This window comes from Siniperca chuatsi, linkage group LG8 (assembly GCF_020085105.1).
Source record: "Siniperca chuatsi isolate FFG_IHB_CAS linkage group LG8, ASM2008510v1, whole genome shotgun sequence".
Lineage (NCBI taxonomy): Eukaryota > Metazoa > Chordata > Actinopteri > Centrarchiformes > Sinipercidae > Siniperca > Siniperca chuatsi.
In genome coordinates, this window is record NC_058049.1 from 22,709,541 (window position 1) to 22,731,120 (window position 21,580).

The 21,580-nt window shown below is 41.4% G+C and overlaps 3 protein-coding genes across 6 annotated transcripts; 1 reads left to right on the top strand and 2 right to left on the bottom strand.

Annotated features, from left to right (window-relative positions):
- Nucleotides 1–9,726: 9,726 nt before the first annotated feature.
- her5 (hairy-related 5) lies at nucleotides 9,727–16,001 on the top strand. Of its 4 annotated transcripts, XM_044204257.1 has the most exons (6): nucleotides 9,789–9,982; nucleotides 11,052–11,132; nucleotides 11,263–11,289; nucleotides 14,601–14,683; nucleotides 14,793–14,888; nucleotides 15,041–16,001. In XM_044204257.1, the coding sequence occupies exons 2-6, from the start codon at nucleotides 11,114–11,116 to the stop codon at nucleotides 15,521–15,523; spliced, it is 708 nt and encodes a 235-aa protein (XP_044060192.1). In that variant the 5' UTR covers nucleotides 9,789–9,982; nucleotides 11,052–11,113; the 3' UTR covers nucleotides 15,524–16,001. The 4 variants fall into 4 exon arrangements, with proteins under 4 accessions (XP_044060194.1, XP_044060192.1, XP_044060195.1 ...); XM_044204259.1 differs by lacking the exons at nucleotides 9,789–9,982; nucleotides 11,052–11,132 and adding an exon at nucleotides 9,727–9,782; XM_044204260.1 differs by lacking the exon at nucleotides 11,052–11,132.
- Nucleotides 10,023–14,583, bottom strand: her11 (hairy-related 11). The gene is made up of 4 exons (XM_044204255.1): nucleotides 11,995–14,583; nucleotides 11,170–11,265; nucleotides 10,977–11,064; nucleotides 10,023–10,841 (listed from the first exon to the last, which is right to left on the bottom strand). The coding sequence occupies exons 1-4, from the start codon at nucleotides 12,046–12,048 to the stop codon at nucleotides 10,198–10,200; spliced, it is 882 nt and encodes a 293-aa protein (XP_044060190.1). The 5' UTR covers nucleotides 12,049–14,583; the 3' UTR covers nucleotides 10,023–10,197.
- A 2,761-nt stretch (nucleotides 16,002–18,762) lies between the features above and the next one.
- On the bottom strand, nucleotides 18,763–21,453 carry pfdn6 (prefoldin subunit 6). The gene is made up of 4 exons (XM_044204267.1): nucleotides 21,264–21,453; nucleotides 20,969–21,039; nucleotides 20,717–20,841; nucleotides 18,763–19,085 (listed from the first exon to the last, which is right to left on the bottom strand). Exons 1-4 carry the CDS (start codon nucleotides 21,325–21,327, stop codon nucleotides 18,965–18,967), a joined length of 381 nt encoding a protein of 126 aa, XP_044060202.1. The 5' UTR covers nucleotides 21,328–21,453; the 3' UTR covers nucleotides 18,763–18,964.
- Nucleotides 21,454–21,580: the final 127 nt, after the last annotated feature.

Here is a 21,580-nt window from a genome sequence, read left to right on the forward strand (position 1 = left end):
TCTATTTTACCTCTGAAAAGCAGTAGCATACAAAAGTATTGTCTGTTCTCTGCATCATGAAGGCTTCTCCCTGCTGTGATGTTGTAGGGCAGAAAAGAGGAGAAGAAAAAAGCTGATGACAGGGTACTTTCATGTTACTTATCGTGACACCCTATCAGATTGATCTAGATGGGCCAGACAAAGTACCACCAGGTCCCCTAGCTTTGAGCAGAATTTCATCTGTTTCATCATATCTCCCTGCCTTTAGTCCTCGGGGGAGATGGGAGGTTGGTGGTCCACGCATTTAGACCACAGTCAAAAAAGACCGGGAGTCTGAATGACTGATAAGTCTAGTCTTATTCAAGAGGAGGCATCTGTGTTTTGTGAAGAACCTACAAATATGGAGCTGGATAAAAAGAGAGAGAGAAAAGCTCTGATAAACTACACACACATCGTCTCACGCAACACTTCTCAGGAGGAGATTGTGCGCTCATCTCTTAAATGTCCCTAAGGCTATAACAGGGTGCATATGAGGATGGATACAACAGGATTGAAGAGGAAACATCCATAGACTGTTGCATAGATTGTCTGGTGTGCATTTCTGCATATTAAAAAAAACCCACAAACACATCACTACTGAAAAAACCCTTTTTTTTATATTATGAGTGTCACACTTATACTTCAGTGGTAGACTTATCAGTGTCAGTGTATATATCTGACTGTGACGTGGAACAAACTGAGATAAAACTCTCTCTCTCGTCAGCATGTGTTTCCAGACGTCACTAGATGTGTATCACACACAGTCAGGGAGACATTAACATGAGTGAGTGCGCAGGCCCTCCTTGAGTTAAGAGTAGTTAAGAGTGTGGTGTAACATACAAGGAGCCAGTATGAGTGATTTAAAAAAAAAAAAACTGCAAATCCCAGTCTGTCGAAAATAAATCTGAAATCCTCATCTGCTGTGAAAAATTTAAGAAAATTAAAGCACTTAAAGAAAACAAGAGTGAGTCTACAGCCATGCTAGCAGCTCTGTGAGACTGTACTTGCACTGCACAGTGGTGTTTTGAGCTAAATGCTAATATCAGTATGCTAACACACCTACAAAGACAATGCTATCATGTTGATATTAAGCAGTTATGATGTTCTCCAGCTTGGTTTAGTGTGTTAGTCTGTTTCCCATGCCAGTAAAGCCCCATTGAATTGAATTGAATAGTATGCTAACATTTGCTAATTAGCACAAAATACAAAGTACAGCTAAGGTTGAGGGGAATGTCAGTTTTGCAAGTATTTGGCCATAATAGATCAACTGAAATTTTGACCTGACGGTGGCGCAAGAGGAAAGGTCAGGATATCACCAAAGTTATTAGGATTCATCCTCTCGGGACCATGAATGCCTCCATAAAATGTCATGGCGATCCACTGAATAGTTGCTGCTAGCATGGCTAACAAGCGTCAGTACTATCTGGTCAGTCACTGATCAGCGCAACACCACTAAACCCTTCACAGTGCTGCTATTAATGACTTCCAGCACAGTGTAGGGGGCAGGTATTTGGCAGTGAAGGTATGTAATTTCCTCTTTTACCATAGCTTTTGTTCAGTGCTTGTTCCTGCATGGAGCTGCAGCGGGAAACCCCAACTCCCGGAGACAGAGCTCATCTGCAACAGTGCTGCCAGGTGTCGACTTGTGACACCGTAATAAAAAAGCATTTTTTCCATGCTGGTAATGCATGAGTGGGAAGTCCATAAATAACTTGAATGCTGACTTGATTTGTTTGTTCATTCTTAGTTTAGACTCTATTCTAAAAGAACACGAGATTCTGATTATAGATTTGTCCTAGGGTGGTAAATTTGGAACAATTTGTCATCTTTTATCACACCTTTTAATCTCCACTTCACGGTTAAATATAATGCAGCTACTGTAAATTAAATCACAATACAAAATCAAACAAAACTGCAAATGAGGCTCATTTTAGACCTTTCTTAAGTGTGCTCCACATTGTTCAAAATCTTGGCTTCAGACGGAGCAGTCCCCAGCAGCAGTGGTGGAATTCTTACATGGTAGAGATAAGGACAGACTGCTCTATTTGTCAGTGCAAGGGGCCCCTTAAGGGCCCAGAGAATCTGATGTCCACACACTCTCTCTCCTGCACTCTGACATTTTCTCAGCAGTATGAGGTTACATACGAGGAAAAAGACATCTACATCTCAAGCTTCCTTTTCTGCGAACAAAACGGCCTCTCATTCCTGTTTCTGGTGACATCAGGACAAAATGTCAAAAGCTTCCAAAAGGTTGCCAGCAAAACAAAGTATTCTCTAAATGAGAATGGACAGGAGCTAGTATTTTTAGATGACCTATGTATCAGTTGCTATTTTTATCGGCAGCTTCTGTTTGGTACGATGACCTGTGACCTGTGAGGTTCTCACTGAATTTTAGAAAGGGGCAAAGAGCATAAAGTGTACTGAAGTACATCCCCGGGATTACAAGTGTTTCAGGGTGAGAGTTTGTAATCTGCGGTAGCTGCAGGCTAGCAGGGTCACAGCCCACCCAAGGGGGAGGGAAGACAGGGTCACAAAGGCGGAGGAGGATGCATGTTTCCAGACACAAAGTAGACAGCTCCAGAGCCCAAACACAAAACACAGGAAAGCACTGGCAGACAGGCAGGAAAGGCTTGATTCTTGATACTTTTCTATAAAACCCCAAGTTAAAAGAATTGGCTTCATTAGGTCCTACGATAAATGCGATCAATGTTGCAATTTGATGAAGCCAATAGAGACCCAATTTCAGGTTAGATCATGCTGACAATTAATTGCACTTAATCTAAAGATATCTCTAAGCAGTGCAGGAAAGATTACAATTTGGACAGCGCAAGCAAAGCGAATGACAATACACTCTTGCATACTTGATTGCAGCGGGGTCCCTCAGGAAGAAAAGGTTATAGGATCTCTGAAAAGGCGGCCATTGTTCATCATCTCCAGCAAAATGACTTTGTAATATTGAGAGGAAGAAAGGAAAACCACTGGACCAATGTGATAGCAGCCCATGAAAGTGGAGACCACTGATGCATGAGTGAAAAGCACCTTATGTCAAATATAATTGTCCTGCCCTGAAAAACAAGCTTGCGATGTCTGATTTGATTCCCTCCTGTTTGGCTCAAGTTACTTCCTGTCTGCTTTAAGCATGTTTGCCGAGACAATCAAGCTCCTGGAGAGATTTTAGGATGTTCCGATGTCTTTGTCCACCAACGAGCTGAATTTAATGACCTCTCATTAACCTTTAAAGTCCCGGAAACTTGGTTTCAAATGTTAAAGCTTAGTTACTATACTTATAAATAGTTATATATTAAAAAAAAGTTTATTGACTTTCTTGCTGAGAGTTACATGAGAAGATCAATACCTCTCATATCTGTACAGAAATTATTAAGCTACCACCGAAGTGTAAAATCCACATGCTATGATTTTACGGGGGGTTATGCGCGGGGCTATTAGCTGTGAGCAGCGATTTTCTGAAAACTTGGTTGTTTTATGGATTAAACAAATGAGATATAACATGTTACTGTAATTAGTGAAGTTCAGCAGTGCTGGTAGGTGGATTTTGTTGTTGTCTCTCCCTGCTTCCAGTCTTTGTGCTAAGCTAACCGGCTGCTAGTGGTAGCTTACCGTACTGACATGAAACTGGTATCAGTCTTCTTATTGGAATAAGTGCATTTCCCAAAATGTCAAACTATTGCTTTAAGTTTTGACATTAAATATTTATGACCAAATAAGCAACAACCAATGCAAGAGTCTACAGCCATGCTAGCATACGGTGACCAGACGTCCCGACAAATATCTGTAAAACACTAAAATGTCCAAGATTTCAACATTCACCACCAAATTGTCCCAGTTTTCACCACAATTAAAAGGTTATAGGCAAGTGTCGCTGGAGGCTCTTTCTGACAGAACCTGTCGGTATGCTAACGGTTAGCTGTCATGCCGAAGAGAAAGTCGGTCTTTTCTAAAGAGCTTCAGGAGGCTTACTCCTCCCTTCATAACGTACCCGGCAACAAAAATGCTGCGTTCATGGCGTCCATGGTGTTGAAAGGTGCGCTCAGTAAGTGTGCTGAGTGCTGAAATAATTGTCCCCCAGGGTCCCGGTTTGGGGGTTTGAAAATATGGTCACCCTATGCTAGCAGCTCACTGAGCCTGTACTTATAGGCACATTGGTGCTTTGAGCTAAATGCTAACATCAGCATGTTAACATGCTCGCAATGACAATGCGAACATGCTTACCATGTTCACCATCTTAGCATATCAGCATATCATTAGCTAATTAGCACTAAATACCAAGTACAGCTGAGGCTGCTGGAAATGTCATTAGTTTTGCAGATATTTGTTCATAAATCAAAGTATTTTGACCTGATGGTGGCGCTAGATGAAAGGTCAGGGGGTTACCAAAGTTATTACAATTCATCCTGAGGGGGAAATGAATTTCATGGCAAGCCACCCAATAGTTGTTGAGACATTTCACTCAAAACCACAACGGTCAACTCCATGGCAGTGCCAGAAAAATCGTCAGGGGATCACCACATTGAGTAGGACTCATCCTCTGGGGACCATGAATGTGTGTACAAAATTTAATGGCAATTCATCCAATAGTTTTTGAGATATTTCAGTCTGGACCAAAGTGGTGCACTGACCGATCGACATTGCCATCCATAGAGCAGTGGTGCTAGCATGACCAATAAAGAAATTAACTAGTGTTATATAACTGAACTATTTGTTCTCGTGACCTGCAATTAATTATCATAAAGCTGTGAAACCTAGTGCCCAAAATAAGACCAAAGCAAATCTTTTTTTATTTATTTCTTTAATTCCATTCTCCATGACTGGAAATGCAAGCTGTTAAATCAAGATGGAGGAGGTGGATGTCTCCCTTGAACACTTGTCATGCCCCGTCCTTTGGTCTGCTGTCCTGAGTGGTTGGCTCCATGGTGAGATGTCTGCAGTGGCCTTTCTCCTGGATTTTCTTCTGCCCGTTGCTGCTGGCCTGGAAGCATGTCCAGCTGTCCCATCATTCTGTCAGCGCCGCTGTCTCCCTCAGCCCCAGATTAAAAACGCCAAAGGGGCCGCCAGGAAAAGTGGCTCGCCCCGTCTCTCAGGACTTATGTCAAAAATGTTTCAGTCCTCAGGTAATTTGCTACAGTCTGGGATCCTTTCACTATTACTTCAAAGAGCCTCGCAAAGAGAGGGAAAGAGAGAGAAATGAAAGGGAGGAAAAATGATATTTAGTTGTGGGTAGTGACAGATCTACATTCTTGAGTATTGACATGCGATCTGAGTGAGCAGTCCTCCTCCTCTAGCGATGCTGACTGAGTCTGCAGCAGTCCTTAAATCTGACTGATAAAAAGCGCTGTGTCCATGGACTGTCTTCCAAAAGAGAGCTTAGTCAAACAAACTGACTCAACTCCAAAAGAATTCACAGTCACTCCTATACAAATAGACAGCATGCAAGGCAGTTAAATGTTATTGTTTCAAGGTTTAGAAAATAACTCTGTTGAACAGTTTATTATCTGGTTATTCACATTTGACACACTATAAGTTGTTAAAGACAATGTGCACTATGTTAAGATTTTTACTTATACTACTGTACATAAATCAAAATAATTTCCTTCTGTTGCCCAAATAAGGGATAAGTCTGAGTGGGAAAACATTTCTTTGAATCGTAATCTAGCCGGAGGCAGCTAATCTTAATCTGGAAATAGGTTAAAGTGTCTCAACCAGTCTTAAATAGTCTTGGATTGGTGCACTTACGTAAATGTTGGCAAGAGAAGTAAGTTCTGCCCTCTGTGTAAGATAATCCTCTGCTATTGGACTTAAATACAAACTGGTTAAGACCTCTGGAATGAGGAAGAGAAAGCAGAAATGTAAAATGTAACTTGGAAAACCTCACAGGAAATTTTGATTTATTTATGTAGATTGTCAGAGTTGACATAAAAAGAACTACTGGATCAGGGTAAATCATTATGTGTTTAGTTTAAGTGACATGACAAATTTGTCAAATCCAGATCTGAAGAGCTTAGCAGTATATTTACTGTTTTCACAGTCTGGATCTTTCAGGGACAGTCATGGTAAGTATCTGTCCTGTGGAGCTCCTGAGCTACATGCCCGCACAGTACAGTACAGTACAGTGCGCACTCTCGCTGTTTGTGTGTAGACTTTCGAGGTGTTAAAGTGTGCACACGTGTGATGAAAGTGTTTGACACCAGTCCCGTCTCAGCGTTTGAATTTTTTGAAATGCACCAACACGAAGGTATTCAGAGATCCTCAGCAGGCCATGACAAACCCGTGACATCTTCACAGCACAACGTCTCGAGTTTTCTCCAAATCAGGAATGCATGGGCGCATTCGTGGCAAACAAAAACAGTGATTAAAGAGGGTAACAGGATCAGCTCTAATCAGCGTGTCCTGAGAAAATGCCAAGGAGTTTTCAACCATTGTCAGGTCACTCCGAGAGGTGATCTCTTTCCCTATTAATTATGTGCCGCGCCGCAGCAATCGTCCTCTCCAGCATGAGCGACCTTCTCTGCTTTCATATGTCTGTGCAGAATGATCAAAACATTGCAGAGAGACAGTGTGGAGAAACCAGCTCCCAGTGATGTGCCTGCCCTCTCATTTCTCTGACAGAGAACAATGGCCACCTCAGAAATGATGGCACTCGCACAGAGAGAGCAAAGGGGGGGAAAAATAACCATTATCCAAAGACATGTTCTATCGTGTGATAAATTCTGTTTTCTCAAGCCAAATCCTTCGGTGCCTCCCTGCTGAAACTATTCAGAGCTTGTAATAGTGATTTGATCATCAGATAAAGAGTGGGTTGAGCATTGAGAGCCAGAAGATGAGAGAAGAGAGGAATGATGATCATGCATTTTGAGCTTATCGCTGATGGAATAGCTCAGTGACATCCTCTATTAAGCCCAAATAACAGCCCCCTTTTATTATCCTCATTGTGAGAGGTCAGGGAGGGATGGCGATCTCCTTCTTTGCTACACAACTACGCTGTGTCAATGCTGCCCTCTGTTGGCCAGAAGTTAAATATCTGTTTCCACTCTCAGTACTTGCCACCTTGGATGCTTCTTTTTTTTATCCTCTGCAAACTAAATGTGTCCAATTAAAGTTCATCACTGACTTTGCCAGCGACTTCCGTAATCAAGCAGCTGAATATTTTACTACAATTTACACACACGGACTCAGATCTTAGTAGCAGTCATGCATTCAAAAAAAGTACAAATGTATTGGCATCAAAATAAACTGTACCAAAAGTAAAAGTACTCAGAATGCGCCATTACTGGGTTTTAATTAGTGATGCATTAATGTGTACATCACTTTACTGTTGAAGCTTGTAAAGGTGGGGCTAATTTTAATTACTTTATATTCTGCAGAGTTTATTTGTTGATTATATTTTGTATTATTAATTAGAATCTGCAAAGTAACTAGTGACTTATGAAACATATTTAGTGGAGTAAAAAGTACAATATTTGCCTCTGAAATGTAGTGTAGTATAAAGTAGCACTAAATGGAAATACTCAAGTACCTCAAACTAAGTACAGCACTTGAGTAAAAGAATGTCCACCACTGCTGATTATGAGACCTTTGTAGCCTCACTATAGCATATATGACATAATGCATAATTAATAATTTAATAGTACGCACTGTGCAGCTGTGTTATGTTGAAAAAATATACAATGAACACATGAAACTGTAATTTGTAAGAGCAAAATAAAATGTTGTAGAGCACATTCTCCACCGTCGGGATGCTAACCGCTCGCTAAAGAGTATTTGTTTTCTCAGCCAGCCGTCTTCAGCAGCTCCATGGAAACCAGAGAGTGACAGGTGTTCCTAGTTACACAGCTGCTCAGAGGAAAACAATTGTTTGTCATATTGTTTGTAAGGGGCTTAATGATGAACAGGAAGTTCTTTTGATTCCTGGTTGGCTGCCTTAATGTAATGATGGGTGCACTGGTGACACTCTTCTTTCATTTACCTCTTATTTACCACAGGCCCCACTAACCTACCAGTAGGGGTTAGGGTGGTGGTGAAAGTTGACTAACTATAACTTCAGTCATACCACCAAGTTCAAACTAGCCAGCTATATCTATGTATAGTTACTTAGTTAGTTATTCAGGAAGGTTACTGTTTGGAAGCGAGTAACTTTGGCCATATAGCAGCATGATGTTCACAGGAATATATTGCATATCTCAAGCAGGTTTAATAATAACATCCTAAAATAACCTGAAAGCATTACTAATACACTGCTAGTGAATCTTCTGCACAGAGTAGTGCACAAACAACTCAATAAAGATCTGATATGGGACTGAATGATTACTCTCACTACTGTTCTCTGGTCAGTCGGGTTCTCATGTTTTACTCAGCACTCTAATATCGTGCAACATGCGGTGAGAACAGATTTTGCCATGAGAAATACTTGTTGTAGACCTCAATCTCAATTTTCACATGTTCATTGTGCCAGGAACCCAGTAGGCTACAGCTCGATCAGAAACACTGTGTTGATGTATTAAAAGGGCACTCCAACGATTTAGCATTGTGCTCTTGTAATATTGTCAAACTCACTGTGAACAGTTAAAAAAAAAGCATCAAACTGTTGCAGAACCAGAGATATCGTCCTTTTTATTCCATGAATTCTTCTTCCTTGTTAAAATCTACATTACCCACAATGCAACATGACTGCCGACAGTTCGGTTGGCGGTTTGAGTGTGTTATGCTAGTAGCGGCTAATGTAGCCTCGAGCCGCGCGCCTCAAGCAGAGATGAGGAGCATCTGGTTAGCTCACATCTGTCTAACTCCACACCGCCAGACTTTCTTCATTTTCACACTTGCAGTCTACAACCAGCACCAACCAGCGCCAACTCAAGTGACATCACTTGAGGACTTCACATAGCTCCCTCTGGAGCCACAAAAGGCTTTACACAACTTTGTTCACATGTGCAGCAGTATTCCACAAGACCTGTAAGCAGACTTTGATGTGAAAAATCAGTGGAGTTCCCCTTTAATGCCTAAACCCCAGTTATGACTTTTATAATAGACAAAAGGGCTCACCAGCCTGGCTTTCTTTTCCATACAAGACACAACGATGAGATGCGTATTTCCAAATTACTGAGTGATTGAGAGTAAAACTAACTAGAGAACTAATCAATTTAGTCTCCATAATCCAGAAAGTAAAGAAAGGTTGTCTCTATAACTGTCAAAGTTACATTTATACTGTTAACCTCAGTCACATGCATACAATTTAAACCTGCACAAACACCTGCAAATGATAATAAATAAAAAGATTGTATATGAACGTTACAAAAAACATACACAATGCATAGAGCAAAAGATACAATAAAGTAATAGAATAATCACTAAAAATAAATAATAGATAGAAAGAATAAATTAAAAAAATAATAACATAAAATAATACGTTACAAAATCACAGCAGTCTCAGGTTTTCATACTTATTCACTGACTTTTGAGTGGAGTAACTCATTTCCCCATCCACTGGGAATGGTATAACTCTTGTCTTCCTGTAAGACCTGGGAAATAAAGTCTTGATAGGCCTTTTTTTTTTACAGCAGTCAGACATGTCATAGCAGGAAAATTACAGGTGTATTTAATAACATGAATTAATCATGGCTGCATTGCAATTAGCAGTGCCAACTCAGGGTCATTACTGGGACACTTCCATAGAACTGAGTCATCATCAGTGTTATTAGCTCCACCTGTGCGTTTTCTGCTTCGACAAATCAAAATGTCTGCTGCGAAAAAAGGTCCGTTCTGTCTCCAACTTTTGTGTGTTTCAGACAGCCTCTGTTTAGAATCATCCCAGATGTCAAAATAGACATGCTGATGATGTTTTGATTAGCATGCTGCTTAAAATGCAGTAGGTAGTTTTTTTATTTTTACTAAAGTGTTAATATCAGTGAACTCAAGGTCTGTGAGTGAACATAAATCCTGCAATTTGTTCATGGTGAGTGTAAAATTTCATAGATACAGTAGACTTATTAGGTTCACGTACAAGTTTTATTTATAAGAAGAAATACAAAATATAAGCAATTTTAATCATATGTACACTATACATTCCCAGCGTGGAGAGTTTTTCATCCTCTCTACAGTCAATAGTTGCAGCTAGTTCCCACTAGGCGGCTCTGCTGTTCTCCTTTTGTCAGTCTCTGGTCCACTTCATCAAAACCAAGGTCTCCACATGGGTGAAGAAGAGTTTGGTGGCGACCCCTCCCTCGGTGCAGGGTGCGGAGGGGATCTCAGTGTGGTGAGAGGGGGGTAGTGGAGGGCAGGAGGGCCAGAGTGAGGGACTATGGGGGAGAAACTAAAGAAGGAGGTGTTGGAAGACAGAGGTGACAGGCTGGGGGGGAAGGAGAAGTGAGAGGCAAATGACGGGAAAGGAGGAGAGGTGGCGTATGTGGAGAAAGAAGGAGAAAGCCAGGGAGAGGGAGGAGGGGACAGATAGTCGTGGCATGGTGTGGAGCAAGAGTGAGGCTGAAATGGGGAGTGAGATGGAAACAAAAACCTAGGAGACTCTTCTTTCCTCTCAGATGTTGCATCTGGCCGTTTAGCCGTCTCAGTCTCCGTCATTCTCTGGCTGGAGTCTGGTTTGGTATTGTTTGGCTGCTGGCTCCCTGCGTGATGTTTCAGCCCCTCAATCAGGCTCGTTCTCTGTGCCGGTGTTATTCTGTGCATGTAGCTGGTCAGCTGGGCCACACACTGCTGAAAACCTGCACTCTCAATGGTAAAGAGAGTAGGAGCATTGGACTCTGAGTGATGAAGGCTTACCGCAGCAGCATGAGTCTCCAAGTGACTGTTAGTAGAGTCTGTGGAAAGACACCAGGGCGAGGGATAAAACAGGAGTGTAAGATTAAAACACTGATTTGTTGCAGCAGAAAAAGGATCTTTACAAAAACGTTCCTCCATTTTAACAAGTTAATGAGCTATTTTGTTTGACTAACCAAAGCTCTTCCCATCTGTCCACTTTTGAAGATATTCCACAGCCAAGTCGAGAATCTCTGCTTTCTCTATTTTAGGGTTCTGCAGCCGCTGTGGGTGATAAACGGGGGGGAGAAATACATGTCATCATTGTAAAGTTATGATTCCCTTAAATACAGGTAGAGGCTGGATGTGATTTTTCTTGACATGACTCACTGGGTCAGATGTATGATTCAACAGCAAACTTCTCAGTTCAGCAAGACTTTGATTTATTCGATCTCTTCTCTTCTTTTCCACAACTGGTTTCAGAACCTAGAAAGAGATGCACAGCATTATGTGAGTATGGTGGTCACTTATCAAGGTGTCTCAGCTGTTTGACCAATATGTTTATATATGGCACCATTTACATCTATGTATATGTATGTAGCCCTCTCTTTGATACAGTTCCTATTGTTTGTAAGGGGCTTAATGATGAACAGGAAGTTCTTTTGATTCCTGGCTGGCTGCCTTAATGTTATGATGGGTGCACTGGTGACACTCTTCTTTCATTTACCTCCTATTTACCACAGGCCCCACTAACCTACCAGTGGGGGTTAGGGTGGTGGTGAAAGTTGACTAACTATAACTTCAGTCATACCATCAAATTCAAACTAGCCACGTATATCTACGTATAGTTACTTAGTTGTTTCTTTTTTATAGATAGATTGTATGTGTATATGTATGAAAAAAAAGGTACCACTTCCAACTTAGGCACGCTTTATAAAAGTTACAAGTGATGTAAATAATTTACTAATGCTGTATAAATCATTTATAAGCCATTCATCAGAAAAACTTTCCCAGGTTGTGAAAAATCTTGTTGGTTATCATGTCTGCAGTTAAAAATGTTAGTAATTCATTAATGAACCTGGCAACGCAAACATTTTTTCTAGAAATGATCTAAACAGGATTATTAAAACATGTATTAACATTAATAAAGCATTAGTTACAACGTATAAAACCTTTTAACATATGCACCTATATAAATAAATGAAAAGTTCTTACCCTTTTTCTACTCTTGCCATCTTCCAGCATTGGATTTTGTAGTTTCCTGGTCATGTTTGCTCCAAAGGTCCTGAGTGGAAGCTGCAGCAGTCGAAACAGCCTCCTGTTGCCTGGGGGCGATTATAAGTAGGCCTCGTGCTGCCTCTGATTGGCTGACAGGTGTGAGTGACGACACTTAACACCGACAATGGTCTCAACTAACTTCATTATGGGCCATGGATAAAATCGAAACTAAATTTCAAACAGTGATCGGGTAGTGAGGTGTCTCTAAAATAACTTATACAACAGTTAATATTAAAGGCAGCAATATTAGCAATAACCTATAGCTTAGCTTTACAAATGATGACATCATCAACACATGCAGCCTGCTGGTGTAGTTTTATAGTTTATCAATACATCACTCATGAAAGGTTAAATTCCGGTTGCCATATTTTGTAGTAAAACATTTCATAGGAACATAAGAGAAAATATTGAAACTTCGTGTAATGAGTCTTTTCATACAGCACTTATTAATTGCATTAGGCTCAATGTAGAGCATCCTGCTGGCTTTTAACGCTTCCCAGAGGATGAGCCCGTGAGGTGAGACTATGGGAAACTTTATTTTTTCTCGTGGGAACAGAATTGAAGTGAGAAAGTGAGCAGCTAGGAGGACTTTTTATGACGTGTGAGGCATCGGCACTTGGCATCAAGTGATGAAAAAGACCAAATGAGAGCTGCGGATGGTGCAACATGAAGAAGCTTAACTGCAAATGCAAGACCCTGTGATCTGTGCATTTGCAGTTATGAAGCACATCAAATAAAAAAAATAATAATTAAAAAAAACAACAATTCACCTCATAAATAAACCATATGTAGGTACCACCGTGACAAAAGGGAGCAAGTCACGTTTGTCTGTTGATGTGATGAAGTGTGACGATGGTTATTGCACCTGAGTGTTAAGTGTGCGCTGCCGCAGGTCAGCTCGATACCCGATGTTTGGACTTCACACGAGATCCCTTTCAAAATCAAAGCAGTTGTTGACTTCACTACATGTCCAAAAACCCTGCCAGGTCCACTTGATTGGATTTCTTTTTGTCAGTGTGGCCGATACACCCGACGAGTCACGATATTAGCTGTAAACGGTCCATTTCTCTGCCACCAAAGGGCGCATTTTCACTAATTAGTTTCCATCACAGGCTCAGGCGAGCACGTTACAGGACTTATTTATGGGGCGGGTCCACGTGGCTTAAGTCCTAGAGAGAGACTTTTAACATCCAAACAGCATCAGTCAAATCAGTTATATTTAACAAATTATAGTGTTATATATTCCCATTGCATCATCTTACTCCTTGAAAAAGGGGGGGGCTATAATGGAAATTGGAAGCTATGCTGAAATCTTTTCCCTTGTTCCTCGCTGCCATGGTTACCAAGAGTGATCTCTGAGCCTTTACTAATCGCCCTCTCTTTGATTTCAAACGGAAGTATCATTGCCTCTGAAAAGCCACTTAATCTTCGGGATCCCCGTGATCCGATCATCCCAGTGTTATCTGCACACTTTAGCCCATTATGGGGATCAGGGTGACCATAAATGCAGTGCGGAAAAAAGCTACCCCCAAACTCAAAGAACAGTCGAGTCCAACTGCGGTCTGAAACGACAGGCTACATCTTAGATGTAGAAAGTGTCGAACATTAAACATCTAGCTGTCCCTGCGCAAATCTTGTCCAGAGTCCTCCTGGTGGGCTTTACCGACCACACCCCGCTGACACGACTCCTTCACACAACACATTTACCCCGCGTTTAGGTGTGAACCGGGCAATTTGGCTCTGCAACACAAGGCCGGGTCCTGTTTCAAGATATGGGGGTGTGGGTGGTGGGATGGTTTCAAATCAATAAGCAGAAATGGCTTCAGTTACAGCTATCTATATTTCATTCTATCATTTAGTAGGGAAATGGTTGGGTTGGAAAACAATGTATGCTAGTGAAATGTGACTTTTAATTGCAGTAGTGGCAGCAGTGATAAAACCATCCTTGTAACTTTTAGCAGTCTTTTATATTTTCCGCACCAGAACTTCCCTAAAATGTAGCTGAAATAAACGCAATCAAGTAAATAAAACACAGTCAGTATAAGCAACAGAGCTCATATGCAGTTTCACTCTTATTCAATGTGAAGCAGTTCCATAAGACTGCTGTCTGAGCTCTTCTCCATTGCAGCAGCCCGAAGCGACTGTGTCTTAATGACTCGATAGAACCGCTAACTTTAAGATAGAAAAGCTTTTTTATGATTTGGGTGAATTTCCCCTTTAATGGATTAAGAAACCGAAACTAACCCTTGAAAGGCTCACTTTATTTTAGGCTGCTCTTTCAGTTTTGCTAAATGAAACCTTTATTTTACACTACACACCTTATACACTGAAAATTGATGGGGGTGTTACTGTGTGCAATATATGAAGTCATGTAGTGGGATATGTTTGCTGCGAAGAAGAGGTTGGGATTTAGATTTAGCATCAAGGCCGCGTGCTGCTAAATGAACGAGGGGCGTGTCCCGCGGGGGGCGTGGCTACCTGCAGGGAACATCAACAAATTATAAAGAGGACACAAATGTGCCATTTTCATTTTGGATTCACAGTAAGGACAGACAGGCAAGAGTCCGCTTTTAACATGAAGGCTTTATCTCCACCAGAGTCTCCACGACAAAGAACTACGAGAAGGGTAAGACGAAGAATGATGAATGAAGACATGGGTCTAAAATGTTGTTCAGGGTTTGTTTGTTTTTGTTGTTTTTTTTTTGTCATTTAATATTTAACCTTTCAATCCGAAGGTCTCTAAACCTCTGATGGAGAAACGCAGACGGGAGCGGATCAACCACAGTCTGGAGACATTACGACTTCTGATGCTGGAGAACACTCGCAATGAGGTAAGCGCGTCTGTGCGTCATGCTTTTATTTTAGTTCCCGACAAAAGGTTCATGTAGGCCTATTCATCAGACGAGTACTATACTATATTACTATAGGTCTACTACGATACCTACTTTTACTAAGTGATTTCTACTCTCATTTCTCCATAAAGAAACTGAAGAATCCAAAGGTGGAGAAGGCAGAGATTCTGGAGAGTGTGGTCCATTTCCTGAAGACAGACAGGGAGGTGGAGAAGGGTCACCGGGCCAGGGAGCAGAGACCGACCTGTCCCCGCCAACACAACTACCACGACGGCATGAGGTCCTGTCTGCTGAGGGTCAGCCACTTCATAGCCAGCAAGAGCCAGGAGTCAGAGGAGACCGGTGGGGATACAGTTCAGGCCTCTCTTGCGCTCCCCGAACCCCAGACACACCCTTCCTCTCCCGGGCACATCCACAGGGCACTGATGCCCGCTCCTGCTGGTGGCTCTGCTGCTCTGTCTCCGCAGCATGTGCCCCTTCATCACCACCAGCACGGGATCTCTCATCCATACCTCACCCAGACTGGCATCCACTGTGACACCAGGGAGCTGCTCTCCTCCACGGCAGCCTGCACTCACGTCACCGACCCTGTGTGGAGGCCCTGGCCTCAGTGACAGACACTTTGACACAGATTCTATTTTAGATATGTACTGTAGTTGCCGGCAGACTGTGTAAATATGTATTTTATTGTACAGCCTGGATTTTTTTTTTGTACAGTGAAGATATTTTCCTTGACAACTCTCACATTTAAGATGAAATTCTCCACTTTCATGTTGCGTTTTTGCTTTACGATTTGCGCGTCATTTTTTTAATTTTTGATGTTAGTTGTGAATATGTGACATTTTCAGGCGGCAGTGTCCGCAGGTTGCTGTTCTGTTTTTACAAACACGAATACTTAAGTGTATTTGGTGTTGCTGAGACGCGTGCGTAAAATCGCTTTGCCTTATTTGACTTTGACAGCTTGATCAGGGGGTGCTGTTCTATTTTTGCTATCTGTGCTCTGAGATGTATATATTTTTTAGACATGATACTGGGATTTGCTGAATTCTCTGTTCCTATTTACAATAAAAGTACAGTTTCCTGATCACCCCAGATCACTCGAGTGGCCTATTTGCTGTGTGAACAGCTTTTACAGCAGGGAAAGTGGGACATCCACAGCACAGTTAGCACCAGGCTGGATCACAGTTATGACACATGTGTCTATTGAAATGTTGATGGTGGGGAGCCGGTTGCTTCTCTGATCTTAAGTACAGTTTTTCAAAGCAAAAGAGTGGCCATTCACACACTGTCCAGCATCCAGACTGCTTCGGGTGTGGTAGCATGCAATCTACAAAAGCCACAAATTCCTGACCCAACTCGGTGTTATATAGTAGACCCAGTTCAATCTTTCAATTTGCTACATTTAGTTTATCTAATATATTAAGCAGCCTATAAATCAATAAAATATGCCATCGAAACCACTTGGCACACATTGTTTGGTCAGTTGTAAAGGATTTCCACTGTGTTACATACAGTACTATACTTTAAAAACGAGCAGTTGTATCTGTTAAAGGCTCAGTTCCTTTGGGCTGACCAGCAACAAGTGTTCAGCTGTTTTTTTTTACCACCTACTGAAATTGTCCAGGTGCAGACTTCCACTGTTCGTGTCGGAAGAGCCACTAACACGACAGCAGCTGTCTCTGATGCTGAACCAATCCGCGATGCTTTCAGTGTCTACATTTCGATGTCATTCCAGCTTTTTAAGTCAGAGTTAAAAATCAAACATGGTGGCGTTAGTGAGAGTGGATATGTTGTGATTTAGTCAGATTCATATGGGGGGGGTCCAGTATCCATAGATACAGACCCAATTTTGGACTTTCAGTGGGGAGTGTTTACAGGTTACTTTACACTGGGTCGGATCGGGGTTGCTTTCAGAATCTGCTGAGGCTTGAAAGTGGTTTGCAGATCGGGGTGCACAGTGTGTTAATGGCCACTGTCGTGTGCTTTTCTACATTTGAAAAACTGCACTAAAAGGCTCCAGCCTATCAACATATCAATGCACACGTGAAGGTCTCATAACTGTTCTCCATCCTGGGTTAGGTATCCCGCAGAGCTTCCCTACTACTGGGAATAAAAGGGAATGCAGGTAGGCAGCTCATCTAAATCACCACAAATCTTGACTTAGGACGGCCTGATTGTAATATTTTAAAGTTGCTGAGGAAAGATGCTTGGAATTGGGGTTTACAGTTTGTTGAGAAGGCTTATAGATAACGCGCTGGAACCCAGACAACTTCCATGATTCAAGGAGCATATAAAATGCATAGGTCTATATTTTTCTGAGGAGGTAAAACTATACAATTTATCATCTCGCGACCCTTCGGTTGGTCCCTTTAGTGCATACACGCATTCCTTCAGAGCTTGCTTGAAAACATCCTTTATCAAAGCAGGTGTTAGTCCCGCTGGGCTGATCTCTGGACAGGATGCTCTTTTGTGCGCTTTTAAGCTCAAACCTCCTGGAGAAAAGCCCGTAGGACTAAGTAAATCAATTAAAACTGGAATCAGATTAGGGTTTCATCTGAGGGGCATGGGTCTAAATGAAGATTAAACGGGTCCAGTGACAGAATGTATTGTCAGTGTAAAACAGATAAGGATTAGTTCCAATGCGGATGTATCTACTTCTGGGTTCTGGTTTGTTTGCTTCAGACAAAAAGCACGCGGAAGTAAATTTATTGCAGATTGACCTTAAACTTAAATTGCAAGAAACGTGTGGTTTCAACAAATCGTGGCCTCAGAAAGCCACCACACATTTCAATCAGCAGCTGGTTCTCTAACTGTTGGTTTTTACCACGTCAGCGCGAACACAATAAACGCAAAGTGATAAATCACCTTTTGGCCTCGTCATCAAACCATTTGATGACTGCAGTTCACATAACGAGCCCTCAGTTCGCTGTGATATTTTTACAGCAGACTAATCCCGAAACTTTATGGACTTATTGAACGTTTGTCTTGAGCTGATCCGTTTTTAGTTGATGCATTTCTTGGGCTAGAACGACCAACGCTGCAGTCTATGTTCGATGCAACGTGAATACGTCACCTATGAACCAAATGATACAGAGTTTGACTTTTAATGGAGCTTCACAGGTTATGTCAGCCTGTTATGTGTAGGCCGGTGGCCACGTGTCGGCCAGCTTTACAGCCGAAGTCTGGATATTATAAAAGCACCACACCTCGGGGTGTTAATGGGTTTGCTGCCGCCCACGCGCCAGAGGTGCCAGGCTCGTGCACGAAAGCAGCTTGTATTTGTGGCGCAGTGTTATATTGCGCATCTGTGAGTGGTGTGATTTAACACTGAAAACAAACACTAGCCTAAAAAATATAGACCCCTGTTGTACAAAAAAAACAACAACTTTCAATTCAGAAGATCCATATTCTGTTTTGCATTTTATCATTTAACTAGATTCCAGTATGTTTAATGCATTCAAAACGAAGGCTATATATATTCAAAGGCTGTACCAGCTGTTTGCCCCCAGTCGGCATTTGCTGTAAAAAAGGTTTTGGTTCTTAAGACAGTAGAAGACTTTGTTTTAGATTAGTAGCCTAAATCCTCCGCTGGTGGTAGACCGTGGGGGAAAGCACATTCATTAACGTGAACAATGCTGCGCCGCTGAGCTTTTTTTCCCCACTGCGAGGTGTGGGGCGGGTCAGCGGCTGGACAGCATCTGCTCCTGGCCACCAGCCTGCCCCAGCAATTAATGCAAACACACACGCGCACACACACACACACACACACACAAAGGTGATGCACAAACCTGTTTTGTGTAATCAGTTAAAACAGAAACTCTGCTCACACAATTAAAACTAAAAGGGAAAGGTATGACCTTTCATGAAAAACATGTTTATTACAAGAGAAAAGTCACAGGAATAACGCTGCAATTTAATGACAACATACAAGCAGAATTTACTCAGCCTTATGTTGTAGGTTTACATTATATTGTGACTAACCCCTTCTACTTTTATCTGCGTGTGTGTGTGTGTGTGTGTGTGTGTGTGTGAGCATGCAGCTGGATGGCACTTGGTCAGACTTTGCCAACAGCCAGGCCCTGAGCTCTCTGGTACTCCTGCTGTAAACTGGACAAGACTTCTCGATGCTGTTCAGATTTCTTTTCCATGTCTTTCAGGAGCGTCTCATACCTTTGACTGTAACAGGACAAAAAATGAGAAAGAAAATTCTAAATTATTTTCATATTACAAAGTTAAAAAAATAAACAAAACACCAGAATGAAACATACTACTGATAATTCTATTTTGTGTAATGATATTTTGACTATATCTATCCCACACAAAAACTAGGCAATGGGAATATTACAAAAACACTTAAAATATGACACAATTCAACGGCACCAAAAACTCCAGCCTATAGTGATCATAAAGGTGATTCAACCACTCTGAGGTTCTTCTCTGATTTCCCCCATTGTCTCCTGTTGTAGCACAATACACAAAAAACATGGACTCTCAGTGCTCCTGTAATCACAGGGACAGAGTGAAGACTGCAGCAAGGATGTTGTAAATAATTGTCTGTCCACCAAACTCCTTACTGCCCTCTATATGTGAGTGAGCATGATAACAGAGCTAAGCTATGCACTGATATCCACACAGCTATTTGTAAGTAGTCAGGTGCCTACTTGTGTTATGAATTTCCAGTAAGTGCTAATGTTGCTCAGGTGTCTATTAAGACTGCAAGTGTGTGGAGAATGACAGGATGTAATATAATTTAAAAAGAAAACATCATTGTGTTATCTAACAGGAGGAGCTATTTTTTCTAAATTAAAATTGGAGATTAAGATATAACATTTGAAGTTTTTGTGTGATATTTTAGGGAAGGGGTGTCTTTCTTAAAATCATTGATATTATACAATAAATGCAGTGATATTTACCCTTGATAATAATCACGCTAACAATTATGTTGACATTTGTAAAGTCACAGCCAATATACCATGGTAGTCGAGTTTAGTGCTGAACTAGTTTTTGCTTTAATACATGATGGACGAATGGCAAAAAAATCTATCAGGTAAATATGGTATATCAATGTAAATTCAATTTCCCTTAAATGCCCTGTTACAGGGAAAGGGAACATCTCCAGGCTGGTAACAATACTCCAGTTGTGTCCTCAACATTTAGCCAAAAGAAAGCTGCATTTCTCAGCCACATTTGGAGGAGCCTTCAAAATGGGACAGGCCTTATTGGCCTGTAATGATGCTTTCAAGTACAGTCCATTTACCATTTTTCAGAACTGGGACACACTTTATTTACCTGGTGGCACGGGACGAACCTAATAATGACTCATAGCTGCAGTCTATTTGCACAATAGGGGCCTGCCAAAGTATCTTCTCAGGGCATGCAAAAATAATCCCATTTAATGTTCCAGTTGTTATGGGTCAGTTATGATCACTGCTACAGTACTTTCAACCAGACATTTAAATCTAATTTCACATTCAAGGTTTGACAAATTGCAGCTCAATACGATTTCTAATTCAATTGGTGACTATCAGCTGCAATGTATTTCAGGGAAAATCTTTCCTCTTCTCTTCCAACATTACCACAGCATGTACACTTTGTTAACACGCAGACTGAGTAATGGTCATAATTGGCCCCTATCAACTGAAACCACACTGGACTTACGGATATATGGAATATGGACTTATTTATATACCACTGCTGGTCAAACTGGATCCCAGTACACTGTCGAGTTCTCTTAGCATAGCACCTATGCAGGACGTAAAACTACTGGCATGACCACTATGGAATGGACCACAGCTTTAGTGACTTACATCTCTCCGGTGATGTACTCCAGTCTTTTTGTGACTGTGGCTTTGGCCTCATCCAGGTCTTGCTTCACTAATACTGGGCCAATAAGCTTATAAACTGTGTTTGTGCTGTCCAGCAGATCAAGCTCCTTGAATGACAGAGAGAGAGGTAAAATCTTTAATACTGAACACTCAAATATACAACGTCAACGGGCTAACAACACTGACAGTCCAGAAAAATAAGCTTTTTAAAAAGGAAAATGAGCTGTTAGGTACCTCTTTGACAATGTTGTTCTCTGTCAGCTGCGTCTCCAGCTTCTGTCTGGCTGACATGCTCTTGCTAACATCTAAATAACAGACAGGTATTAAGTTAGTGAGTAGAAGTATTAATATATTTTAATTATAATTTGATTGAAGTATTGTTGCAACCATAAATAATAGTTTAAATGTACAGGAAAGATCTAACGAGTTAATTTCACGTAATTCTAGCTGTCCTAATATGGTTAGTTAACGTTAGCTCGCCACAACATGGCACGATATGAGAAACCATCCGATGCTAGCTAGCACCTACCTTTTTGCATCTGTGTATATTTTTCTACTTCCGCTTTCAATTTCTTTTGAATGGCCTCTGCCATATTTGCGTTTGATCGAAAGAGTACTATAGACTGAGTAAATGTATCAAAGAGATAGGTAGCTAAATGTGGTATGACATGAAAGCTCTGTGTTAGCTAACAGGAAAGGGTAGCGGCTAGAGCGGATGTTAGCTGATCCCTTCAAAGTAAGAGCCGTCGCGATTTCGGGGTTTGATTCCTCATTACAAATAAATTAGCGCAAATAAATAACGAACATTGAAACCACTGCACAATGTGTATATTTACATACAATTTA